Source organism: Osmia bicornis, chromosome 3 (genome assembly GCF_907164935.1).
Source record: "Osmia bicornis bicornis chromosome 3, iOsmBic2.1, whole genome shotgun sequence".
NCBI lineage: Eukaryota > Metazoa > Arthropoda > Insecta > Hymenoptera > Megachilidae > Osmia > Osmia bicornis.
In genome coordinates this window covers 3,475,447-3,488,681 of record NC_060218.1, presented here as the reverse complement: position 1 = coordinate 3,488,681, position 13,235 = coordinate 3,475,447, and the positions used below count along the sequence as shown (strand labels likewise).

The window sequence follows — 13,235 nt, the reverse complement described above, 5'->3', positions numbered from 1 at the left end:
CCGGGCGAAGCAAACGTGTTGCATCTCGCGTGCTTTGCACTTCAAACTGACTACACCCTGATTCGTGAAAACCCTTTTACTTGAACTTTTACCGATCAACTCGTCATGCTCAATTACCAGGTTAATCTGTGACAAATCCGGCTGAAAATACGAGCTAGATCTGTTTGAGAAGATACACCGAATTGCTGTTTACAAAGAAGTCACCGAGATGATCATGTTGTCCGTAAGCCCCGTCCATCGCAAACATCTCGGCTTCCGTTTTCAGGGTGGTTAGTTCTGGACATTCTCCGATATTCACGGCCCACCCTGGTATTTATTCTGGCTCATTTGTCCTTCAGGAACCGCCGCGTCATTCGGCCTAGTCTCGACTAGGGTGCAAGGGACCCCCTTTTCTCTTCTTCTTCTTTTTTTTTCGTTTGTACCGAATACCCTCGGGACCAAGCGAAGGTCTCAGGTGTTAACTAAAAACGAGTAGTGGACCGACTTAAATGGGACGTTGGAATTCGTTCGACCAGAAATTCCAGCGTGAAGTGAGCAGAAGAAAAGCTCGCCGAGCGGAGGGGAGGACCACAGGAAGTCAGGGAAATTCTTGGCAGGAAAGATTATCATTTCGCCCTCTGTTGCCCATCCAACAAGATCTTCGACCATTTCCAAAAACCACTCAATGCGTCAACGAGTTTTCATAGCATCGTCGATGATCTCATCTCTCGTAGAAGCGTAAAAATTTGACGAATAAACTGGAATTCGAAAGAAGAAGAAAACGGCATCTTTGGTGTGTCAGGTCGTTTCTTTACCTTCTAAAATCGTACACGCTCGTGGCGCGTGATGCACGAATAGCATCGGTCGAAAAGGGGAAACGCGTCAAAGAGAAAAGCCCGCAGAAACACGTCAGGGTGGAGATCGAGAAACCCGTTGAAAAGTAATAGCCAGGCCGTTTTAGCTAGATGAACGATCAGCCACCAAGACGGAAGATCGCGGCAAGCACGTAAGGCTTGCGTAATATCGTCGAGCAAACGAGATTCCTGAAATCCAGCTCGCCGATTATGTCAAACGAGCGCGACCAAAGCGGCGAGGAGAGAATCTCGACAGCGAGATGGACGAGCGTCCAATACGAGTGCGCGCCGGCAAGGAAATAAATTCTGCTGGGCTGGGTATTCTTGGTTTACGCACGCGTGCACGAGTGCACGAGCGCAAACGCGTCGAATTACCGGGCGTAATGAGCAAGCGGCAGGATTTGCCGGAGCGAACTCTCCTACCTCGTGCGAAAATAACCTGGACCGGCTTAAAACGACGCCAAAACAACGAGACAAATTATTTAAAAAAAAAAGAAAAAGAAACGATAAGCAAACAGTTGTCAAACAACATTAAATGGGATTCCTTTCAACGGGAAAAGGGTCGAAAACAAATTTACAAACTTCAACCATTTCTACGGGCAATTTGAACGATTTCGTAGCTACAACATCGTTTAGGGTCGATTTTTCGTGGTACAAGCGAGATTGGTATCGGTGACCGCGCATCTTGCGAATGTTCCCACGTTAAATGAACGGACAGGACAACAATTAGCAAGGAACAAGCTGAGAGAGGTCTAGGTAGTCCCGCGTAATGGAGCCGCGTATCTTGGCAGCCATCTTGGCATTAACGTCCCCGCGTGGTATTATCCCTTGAAAAAGGACAATCCCCGGGGTTTGTGCCAGTACACAGAAGATGGAGCTCGGTCAGGTCCTTAAACACAAAAGTGCTTAACCACCAACACCGAAACTAATGGCACCTTCGCACCAGGTAAAATTTGCGGTCGTAGGATGTATCGGGGGGTAGACCCTCTATCTCGTATTCCATCATCGGATCCATAATTCAAAAGATTACGACCTTCGTAGCCGGACTCCTAACGCTTCCTTCTTTCTCCCTTTTTGGTTTCTTTTTTCTCCTTCATCTGTTGCCTTACGATTTCGCAAACGAGACTCCGCCTGCGTCGTCATCGTCTAATCGAACAGCAAGATTCAGGAAGCTTCTTGATCAAGGACGTAATAAAAATGATTCGACGACGTCTGACAATCAGGTGTTAAATTCACAACGTCGTCTCTATAGAAATTTCATGACTCTGCGAAGCGACGGAACATCGAGAAACAAACTTTCTTCCCACGAGCCTTTAAGAAACGTAACTAACCGATGAAGAAATCTTGACCGTTCGCCGCGTCAGTTTGGAAGAAGATTGGATCTTTTGAAGAACAAGCTCGGGGCAAGAAAACGATCTTACCCGATACGGGCAAGAAAAGCCTAGTACAGCGAACCTCTATTCTCACGAGCTAGACTAACAGAGGACTGATTGGCAAACAATTAGCAAAGAGGACGGTGTTCACGGTGCGAGAAGGGCACACGATGAAGTACTAAACGCGGGGATAGGTATGTATCACGGGGGCATCTTTGGCGTGCACGGTGTACAAGCAGGCCCGTTCAACACCCCTCGGCCTCCTTCTCATTCGCTCGTGTCTCGAAACAATGAGAACAATGCCGTTGGTCTTCCGCCGGAGCGGACAGACAAAGCCCCTCGGTTCCACGACAAAACCATCGTCACCATCGTCACCATCTCCGTGCTCCGTAGCGGCAAGTCTACCTTCTCTGGGCCCGGCTAAGGAACCACAGAGGCACCAGGGACCAGCGAGCCGAGCCAGTCGCATTATAAGCGTTCTCTCTTAATGCGAACATTTTCGCTGCCCGTTTGGTATACGTGTGTTCGTGCGGGCACAGCGTGGACCTCGTGAAAAACGGAGAAAGAACGAGAGAGAGAAGGAAGAATACAGCTATGCGTGTAGCTGCGCCCATTATATTGTTTTGAATTAAACGCGCCGTGGCTGGTTGGCTGGCCTGTGTTTTAATATAAGGGTTTTGGATTTCACGTGCATCCACCGACCCCAAACCCTACTCCCTTCGCCGCGCAACAACCCCCCAGCAGGTCGTCGTCGCGTTCTCTGTTTCTCTACCTAACGTACATCTCTCTTCATCCCTTTCGTTTCTTCTCCTCTTCTCTCGCACCCCTTTTTTTCTACTTCCCTCTCGCTCCTTTTTCTCGCAAAACTGCGCTCCGATACGCCCGTTATTTTCAGCAACCCCGTAGAATCGAGTTCTTTTTTAATTGGTGCCACGTTTGCGCGTTTCCGTACGCGTACTACACGCTTTTCCTCTCTCTCTCTCTCCCTCTCTCTCTATCTATCTATCTTTCTCTGTTGCCTTTTTTCTTTTTTTTTCGAGCTCGTGTTCGTTTCCTCCCTGGTCTTCCTGTTACCACGAGCCACCACCGTCGTCGCGCCTTTCTCTCCCGTTGTTTTTCGACGGCTGCACGAATTCTAGGCATCGTTGTTCCTTTGTCACCGTTAGCTGGCGACCATTCTCTCCTCTTCTCTCTCGCCGCGACATTACACGACGATGTTCGACGCGCAAACGTGCCGCGTGCGCTATGTTCGCGCGTTAATGGCGAGAACGAGTCTCGCAAACTCGCGACTACTCGCGACGCGGTCCAAGAACACCGCCCGCTATCGATCGCTTCAGACCCGTGCCTTTTTTTCTTCTTCCGGCGACTATCGTTCAAAGAATGCCCCTAAAAAGGTACGGATGTTGCTGGCATCCTTCCCTTTTAGGTACGAAACAACGAGGATTTCAGAAATTTTTACAAGAGTTTCCCTAGTCTTTACCAGATATCATTGTACAGAACGATGGATTGGATGAGAAATCAAAATTTCAGGGCAATAAAATTCATTGAGCAAGTATGTATCGATGAGAAATTGGCACACCTGCAAAAATTCCACGATTCTTTTTCAAAGTAGCAAAGCTGATTCAAATTTCAATTGGAATCGTATAAATTTAGCCGGCGCAAGCGAGCGAGCTATTCGAAGCATCGCAACGCGAAAATATATTCAACGCTGAAAGAATGCAGTCCAATTTGTTCGCGAGTTCCTAAGAATCTGCCATTGGATTCTTGGTCAACCTAATTGCCATTTTACGCGCGGCCTTTTATCGTGAAAGCCCAGGCCACGAAACCTCGCCCGGTGTACTACACCTCTCAAAGGCGTTGCCAAGGCACTTTGTATTCCGCAAAGAGCACCCACCACGGTACACGCGTTGTTTAGCAAATTATCGTCGTCGTGGTGGTGCTTAATCAGCGAAGATCGCACCTGCAAACACCCAACGACCAGGCTACTCGATAGTCCCTTGCGAACGGTTTCATCTGGTCGAGCTGCGACCCCCGTACACACGACACGTGCTCACTAGATAACCTCGACGTTACCAACATTCCTTCGAAACGCTTCGAAACGACTCGAAATTGTTGGCAACGTATCGTTCCGCGTGATTCTAATCGACACGAAGCATGTGGGAAAACCAGCCTTTTAATTCAGTACTTCAGAATCTTCAGCGAAGGAAAAATCCATGGAAGTCGATCAAACCCGTTGAATATGAAACGACCTGTCTTCGTGCCTTCGTTGATTATAGTTAAACTAATGACCAGGTAATTCCGTAAGAACAATGGGCACCAGGTCAGCCAGGCGAGAAAGGAGGACAAACGAGAAAGAAAAATAATCAAGCTAGGTGCGTCCATTGACGAATTGCTCCACCGGTCTCGTGATTCTATTCCGAAGATGAACCGCGACAATGCGGTCGTCAGGGTTCATTCACGAGGAGAACGCGTTTGTAGCCGGGATTTCGGGCGAAACTGCTTTCGCGCCCATTTCTGTCGGAGGCGAGCGTACGAGGGTTCGTCGAGACACGCTCGTTGTCGGAAATAACGACATAATGACATGGTAGAAGATGAGTGCCCGAGGTAGGTAAATCCGAGACAAGGTACGGGCCAAGAGAGCGACGAAGAGAGGAAAAGGGAAAGAGAAAACCAGACTGGTTGCTCATGGTTTAGTGGGGATATCCAGCAAGAAAGGAGAGACGGAGAGAGAGAGAGAGAGCGAGAACCGCCAGCGAGTCGGAAGCGTTGCTGACCATCGCTGGGTAGGCCGGTGGTTCATCAAGTTCCGAGCAGTTGAAGAGAGCTCAATAGGCACTCTCGAGTTCTTAGCTACGTCACGCGATCCTTCACTCGGTCTAATTTTATTTACGGCTCATTACCAGTCCGCCAACCACTTGGGCGCGATTCCATTAGAAAATTTAAGGAAAGGGTGCACTGCCTCTTTCGCCTTCCTGCCACTATCGACTGATTATTTTCCCTGCTAAATCGCTAACTTTCAACGTACAAGTTTTTACCTAATTTAAATTAGTACAGCAAATGATGGGCTATTATTCCATTTTTCTTAGGTTTAAGTTAGATCGCTATTTACAAAAACAACCCCTCGGTATACATAGGTATACAATTTCATAATTTCCACGGTTCGTCAATTTTCTGAGACAGCAGGCCGACGCGGAGGATGATCGATACCCGGCACCGTAGTAGAGTTACGAGTCGCGGAAAATTAATGTTCGTCTCGCGGTGTCGGCTGTGCGAGCGTGAAGAATCGACGAGCCTCTCGGAAACGAGTTTGCGGGCAGCGCTCGGTCGGGCAGAAAACGCAGAATCTGCCGTGTCACGCTCTTTTTAACACCGAATCGACCCAATTTTGTCCACTATTTAGCGACGTCATGCTTCGCCGCGGTCGAATTAGCCGTCTGTGCAAACTCGCGCACGCAACACCTCGCCATTCGGCGCAACAATGCCACTCGCGACACGTGCGTACCAGCGAATCTGCAAATTTCATTCATCCCGTTGCCAAAGAGCGCGAGAGAGACGACGTGTCTGTGTCCTCTTGATTTTACCCAATCGATGCGGTTTTTTTAACCCCTCCCCACCGAGTCACACCTTTCCTATTTCAACGCGGATCCCTCGTTAAATCGCTATTGTAAATCGTTCGGGAAACGAGCTCTCTCGAACAGGAACGATTTCACGCACAGACACATTCGATTCGCGTAATCGCTAATAGCGCCAACTGCACTTTTGCTTTTCCTTTGGATACCAGATCCATTAGTTTCTCGCCGCGCGCAAACAGGAATTATATATGAAAAATTGAATTTCCAGCAATCTAAGAATGGCACAGCACCACCGACACGCGATTAATTGTTTAAACGTGGCGGGCAACGAGCGTCGCGGAAGGAGAAACAATTCTAAAGTGCCGTTTCGAGCAACACTTTATCATCGGGACCGCGAGCGCGCCAACGTTTGCTCGTAAATAAATCGTGGATCCAATTTGTGGCCACCATAAATCAATAGGGGAATCGCGATTCTCAAAGGGCGCGGACCAGAACCGCCTCCAACTTGCACGCTGACGAACAAAAGAGACGGGACACGGCCTGCTCGATTCTTCCTTGATTTTGCTAGCGAAATCGAGTGTACAACCAAGGACAGAATTCGTCGTTGTCAAAGTTTCGGTTAAAGGGTTTAAAATCTATAAGAGTTTGGAAGGTAGCATAGACCTTGGAACCCACGGACATGTTCGCCGTTGTCCTTGAGCTCTTTTCCCGAACAGGTAAAACGATACGGGAAACAATAAAATGACAAACACTCACCATAGACACAGGAATGGGTCCTCCGGCGCCATTGGGGTAGGGGTACGGCGAAACGAGGTAGCCCATGTTGAACGACGAGGTATGCGGCGTCGGGTCCACCTTACCTGTTCGACAAATAAAAAAGAAACAGGTGAGTACGTCTGACTCGTCAATTACAATTATAATATTTCCTTGTTTAATCATCTTTTTCCCCATTCAAAAATATTCCATCTAAGTACCTATTTTGGTATGATAAAAAATTGGAAAAAAATATTTGACATTCTCCGGTGGTGCTCCTTTATGACTCACGATTCAATAATTCTCGAGATGAAACGACTAAGAAGAAATAAAGTTTGCATTGACCGTAAGCCGTTGGCCATTGGGAAGAAGTCGAATCGGGACTGGTTGGCGAGCGCGAAATCCGGAACGATCTTCCTTCTTATCGCCACTTCTATCGACATTTATTCTCGCACGCTTATTCGCCAGACTCGCGTTTAAATACTGTTCGAATAATCCTGCGTAAACGAGCCTCCCTTGGCAATTAGACGCAGCTGTTCGCACGCCATGCAGTACGACGCTTCCTCCCAATCGGTAGAAACCTTCCTGTCCTCTCCACCCATTTCGCGTCTCCATTAAACCAGTTTCGCTTAATGCTTTTAATTCGCGAGTACCTATATACACGGCGGAAAAGTTTCCCCGAGAAACTAGCTCGTTCCTCTTATCCCTCGTTCACCGTGACCATCACCACCCTCCCTCTGTCCTTTAACGTATCCACACGATGGATATATACCGATGCCGAAGAAACCTTTCGAGTTTATCCGTTCCGCGAAACTGGATCGCGGCGAGCAACAAGAATCCGCACGAAGGACTCGAAGAACCGATACCGATCATCTCTCTCCTCTCGGAGCTGCCGGCAGCAGGCAGCCAGCGCCTCGGATCCTGCTGTCCCGATGTCGAAGGCGGATCCCATCCGCTGGAGAACCGCACGAGTTCGTCCGTTCCGCGAAACTCGATCGTTTCAACAGGCAGAAACCTGCTTTCAGGATTCGAACTGATAAGCATCGCCTCTCGATCTCGACCGACTGAGCCCTCCAGTTAGCATCGTCGAACCGTTCCTTCCTCCACTCCGCCCGGCTAGATCTTATCATTCTCGCCAACGAGGATCTTTAGGTGATCGGCAACGCCATTATTTTATGGGCAGAAAGTATCACCGTGGTAGAAGCGGACCGCGGTAGCGGATTCTTCTTCGCGGTACCATTTTACAAAAATTGCATCGAATCAAAATTTAACACTCGCCAACCGGGACCACCGTGACTAAACCGTAAAATTCGGTTCCGTGAAAACGACACTAGCATCGAGAACGGAAAAATTCTAGCAAAGCTTCGCTGTTATCGTAAAAGCGAGGGAAAATAAATAGGTTGTAAAGCATGCGACGATCCGCGAGAGAAAAGCAACGCGATCGAAGAGGCAGGGTAGCGGTAAACGGTGATAAATCAGTCGTTTCACGCGGCGGATAGCCGCTCGTTTAATTAATACTTCGGCAGCACACGCGAGCTCGCATCGTCGACCATGAAAGAGTTAATTCTTCGTTGGTTCGAGGGCCGTCCGTCCGCGAAGAGATGATCTCGATCGTCCCTCGACGCGAGACCGTTGACCTTTTCCAGCGCGCGAAGCGAAGAGGAGCGGCGGCATCTCGCGTTCTGCTCCAACTTATTAAGACGCGAACACGCGCGAGTCGACCGTACGGATCGGCGCAATTCACACGACTGCGGACGATTAAATTGTCAGCTACGCGACTCTATAAATAACGCGACAAGCACGCGCGCTTGTACGCGGCCAGAGAACAGTTTCGTCGGAATCGTGCCGGATTCTCGTTTTATCACGGCCACGTAGGCTCGATGAAAAGCGACTCGCGCGAGAAGGAACCTCGACGCCGACGCCGACTCGCTGATCGCCAGAGCAAATAGGCTTTGCATTTAATGAAAGTTTTATCCGTTTACGAGCAGCCGCGACGGTACGTTCGGCAACGACTCGACTCGCGATAAAACGTCGCTAAATCTTTCGCGAATTTGTCCTGGATCCCCTCCCGGCAACCCGTAAACTCTCGATTTTATTGGAACCGATGATCGCGGTTAGCACGAGCCGGGCGCAAGCTCTGTCTTCGAAATTGTCCTCGAATCGATGAGTCTGAACAGCTGACGACAGCTAACAAACTGGACGAGCACGGTTTCTTTTTTCCTTCGACTTCTATTTGTTTCGTTACTGAAAATATATGGACTACTCGAGGTGTCGTGTAAAATTGCTGGTACAATTTATAATAAATACGATCGATCGAAGTAGAAATAAAACGACGATGAACGATTGGAAAATTCGCCGGTGCAGCAGGAAAAAGGAAGCGTTGTCTCGCGGGCAAAGTGCGCTTCTCTCTTTTCGAATGCATATCCTGAGCGATGCACATGTGCGCCACACTCCTCGCGCCAAAGTTTATTGCCAGCTCGGTCCACTCTCCCTTGCCCCACGAACCCCGGGTTCCAACCGCATCCTTTCCATCACGATCAGCGTGCCTCCTCCTCCGCTCGTCCTGCTGCGTTCCATCGGCCTTCCACGCGGAGCTATACCGACAGACAACTGCAAGTTCGTGGCCGTGTTCTCTCGTCTCGCCTCCCATCTACTCTTCCTTCCCTCTGCTGCACGGGTTTGTTTACCTCGCAGTCTTGTTGGAATAATACTTCGGGACGGTAATTATAGATACCCCCGGGCACACAATGCACCGAGACCTCGTCACACGTTCGCCGAACCGAACGAACGAGACCAAGATTTTTTGCGATTCGAACCGGTAGATATTACTTAACTCTTTCACGCTTTCATTATTTGATTATGGTATAGAGAAATTCATTTGCAAAATTTAAATATCGTTTCAAAAATATTTCTGCACAGGATGGTACAAGGGGTTAATACTCTCTTCCTGTAACTACTCTAGCGAATTTGAAAAAAGATTCCTCTAACAAATCTAAAAAAAATAATTCTCTGAACTACGTTCCCTTTGAGACTCATTATACAATAACAGCGTTGGATCTCCTAGAAATGATAAACAACGAAACAGTGGCAAATAACAAGGATAGAGGAGGGAACGCAATTTTGGAGAAACGCGTCCATCGGGTATCCCGACCGGAAGCAGCGTAGCAGAGAAAACCACAGCGCACCCAGAGGCTCTGGGATATGTACGGGTTCTTAAACAATATCCAACACGGGTCCGGAGTGGTAACCCGTGGTTCTGCATCGACGATTCTTGGAAAGGCACCATTAGAACAGAGGAGGCAAAGAGCGGAAGCCGCGAAGAGATTATTATGGATTTGCATGTGATGAGTGCCCTCGATTTCGAGCCGAGTGCTCGCGAGTGCATTGTCTGCGACCGTGGATGATTTTTCGTTTGATGGAGGGAAAAAAAAAAAAAACGATGGCTCGAGCCTCTGTGACAAACGATAAACCTCTATATCCTATCCCGTTCTCTTTCTCCCATTTTTTCCCGCCCTTTTCCTTTTTCACCTCTTTCCGCGATCTCGCGGCAAGAGGGGCGACAATGATGATCGCGAGGTTCGGTAACGAGGCAGACTTCGTTTGTGATCGCGACACAAACTCGAGACGGATAAAAGAATCGAAGAAGCTCGAGAATATTTCACGTGTGCCGAAACGCGCGACTAAACAGGAGACTGGAGACGCGACGACACCTTGGCGAATGTGTGATCGTGAAAGAAGTCGACCCCCGGTCGATTTTCGGCCCCGAATCGGGCCTGGATTCCGGCTAAAAAGGACACGGGAGCGAAAGAGCGTGCCGTTAATGCCATTACGGGGCAAGCTTGTGTGTACAGCTTGTTGTCGGCTGGTAAATTACTATAATTGTGAAGTTCCGGCGATTTTTAGATTAGCTCTGGTCCATCAACGCTATATGCCTACCTACCGACCTGCCGACACTGCACCGCAACCCGGTGGTTCTCAAATTCGCATAACCAAACTCGGACACTTTGTAATTTTTTCTTCCTTTTAGACCCGTGAAACTTGAATAACAAAAAACAGGAAAGTGAAACTGAAATTCTTCCACGAATAGGTAATATTTCTTTCTCGTTGAAAGAGAAACTTGAAATTTAATGTCCCCTGCAATTTTTGTTATTGCTGCATTAAAAAATTCCCAAAAATATCTCTGTTCTCGAGGGACATTTTTCTTCTAAGAAAGATATGTAAAAGAAAGTCCTGACGCGTGAGGGCGAATACCAAAAACACATTCTAAACTATGAATCTTCATCCACCATTTTATCCAAAGAAAAGAAACTTTCCCCCGACTAGAATTAATTCTATGATTCGATGCGTGCCAAGAATACGATTTCCCGAGGACCGAATCCTCGCAGATTTATCAAGCTCTCTCGTCTCCCAAGGGAGAAACCGAGGCATCGATGAAGAAAAAAAAAAGGCCAAGGATTACAGCACCCCCTCCCTCGATCGTGGACGTCCAGAAAGGATCGTAGAGATTCCTGCGGAGACCAGAGGCCAGGCCCTATTGGCCTGTGTCAATAGAAATCCGTACTTCTGCCTCTCGTCCACGGACGTTTCGTGACCCCTCGACACAGGGGGCCTGAAGCAAGGGAAATCGAAGGGTAGAGAGAGGTTACCACGGCCAAGAATTTTCGTCCCCCGATATATACCCTTTGTGCAACAAGTGCCTCGTCTTGGCCGCAGATGCCCGCTTGTTTGCGCCGAGCAATTTTCTCCGACGATTGTCCGGTGAAAACCTATGACATCGCTCTTAGTCACGCTCCTTGGGAACGAACAGTAGCCTCGTACCATCGTCGTTCCCTTCCTCGAGAGGAAAACTCAAAGTCTACCCATGATTTCACCGCGTCCAAGAGATCGCAGTTCGCGGTTCGTATCTTTTTACCAGAATATCCGAGCGGATCAGATTAGGGCGCAGGAAAAGGAGAGGACCAGGCGAATGGCTCCGAGAAATCCAGGAGTCGGGTTTCTTACGGAGGAGACGATTTCGGTAAAACGGCGAAACGAGAATGCGCGGCAACGTGTAACCTGGTGACCCTCGACGCGGGAGGTCCGTGTACGAGGAACTACCGAGCGAAAGGACCCCGAAATTTCGTCTGCAGACACGCTTTGTGCAACAAGTGCCATGTCCTCGTGGTTACCGACTGATGTTTAACTTTACGATAAATTTCCCGGGAAAACGGTCCGTTTTCCGGTCGGTGGGACACGGAGGGAAACGTCTCGAGGAGCTCTCGATGACGGGTCGTTCGATGGGAGAGTTCTAAGAGGTTCGGCGTACGATTTTCGCCAGGATGACAATGATTTTCATTAGAAAGCTAGACCGACGATTATTTATCGGCGAGGCGAGGACGGAATCTCATTATCGTTCGGTGAGAATTTGCATAATATAAAGGCGGACGAGCGAAACTAGTTGCCGCGCGATGGCGTTCGCGAGTAAAAGACAGAGGAGACAAGGGCTCGGAAAAGCGCACGTGCGCCGACCGATCCGAGAGACAACGGAACGGGTTTTCGTCGTATAAAAGATCAGCAAGTAGGCGCACCCTCGTAATGGGTCCCGGAGATTCCTGACAGGCTTCGAGGCCGGACCCACTGTCACGTACCCGAGGCCTGGCGACGTGCTAGCTGGTTAGAATCCGAGAGAACGCCGAGCAACGTCAAGCAACGCCACACGTTTCACCGATCGAAGCAATCAAAAAGCTGTTGTTGCTTGATGCACGTCGATGCGGTCTGGATTCCAAACGCGATCAGAGATACAGGATGAGCAACGTTCGATCCACGGTTTCCACGAGATATCTGTGCGCTCTCTCGAAACGGGTACCTCCAAAAGGAGCAACGAGCTCGGCTGAAATTTCGAAACTTCGCCATTGAGAAACACGATTCTCCCGACGCTATTCCGGTGAAATTACAAAACACAAACGGACGAGTCGATTTCCATAATTCAACCGAGGGAGATCCTTGAAACGGACCCCCGAAGAATCACCCGTACCATTCTCTTTCTCTCTGGACAGAGATAAATTTCCTGCGGACCCCACGAAAATGAAACCTCTCGAGAAATTTTCAAGTTCCGTCATCGGTACCGTCGCGACGGACTGACGAAAACTTTGCTCGACCGGGGGGATCTCGAGTTGGACCCAGGCTGAAGGAGCTTTCCAGCCTCTGCCCTCTTCTCGTTGCGATCTACACGAGGCGACGAACAAGAGGAAGAGGGAGAAAGAAAGAGGGTGGCGGGGTCGGTGGTGGAAGAGAAAGAAGAAGAGAGGCCATGGGCCTCGAGGCAAGAGACCTACTGCCGGGGGCCCTTGCCAGGCACACATAGGTGGGTTTTGACTCGGGCACGGTCCCCGGCATGGCAAGAGAGCCGCGCGAAGGAAAGCAACAAAAGAAAGAGAAGACGAAGAGGAGGCGCACGGAGAGAAGCAGAAGAAGGAAAAGAACGGAGGAGGAAAGGAGCCTGGGTCTGCCTGTTTGACCGCCGCCTTGGTTGCCTCACTCTCTGGCTCCTCTCCTCTCCTTCTCCCTCTCGTTCGCACTCGCGAGTGATCCTCTTCGTCCCTCTGACCGGCTCGTCTCGTCTCGTAACAAGAGACGGCGCGGACAATGGGTGCCGTGCCAGCGCCTGGCTTCGACCAAGGCTGCTAAGGCCAGTCCTCGCAGACTTCGAAACACCATTTACCATT

General features: G+C 49.3%; 1 protein-coding gene across 1 annotated transcript in view; it reads right to left on the bottom strand.

The window, feature by feature from the left end:
* Positions 1–13,235, bottom strand: part of LOC114877554 (protein pangolin, isoforms A/H/I/S) — a 166,751-nt gene that overhangs the window by 136,922 nt on the left and 16,594 nt on the right. The window contains exon 3 of the mRNA XM_029190277.2: positions 6,535–6,638. Within this exon, the coding sequence (XP_029046110.1) occupies positions 6,535–6,638 (104 nt within the window). The remainder of the gene's footprint in view (positions 1–6,534; positions 6,639–13,235) is intronic.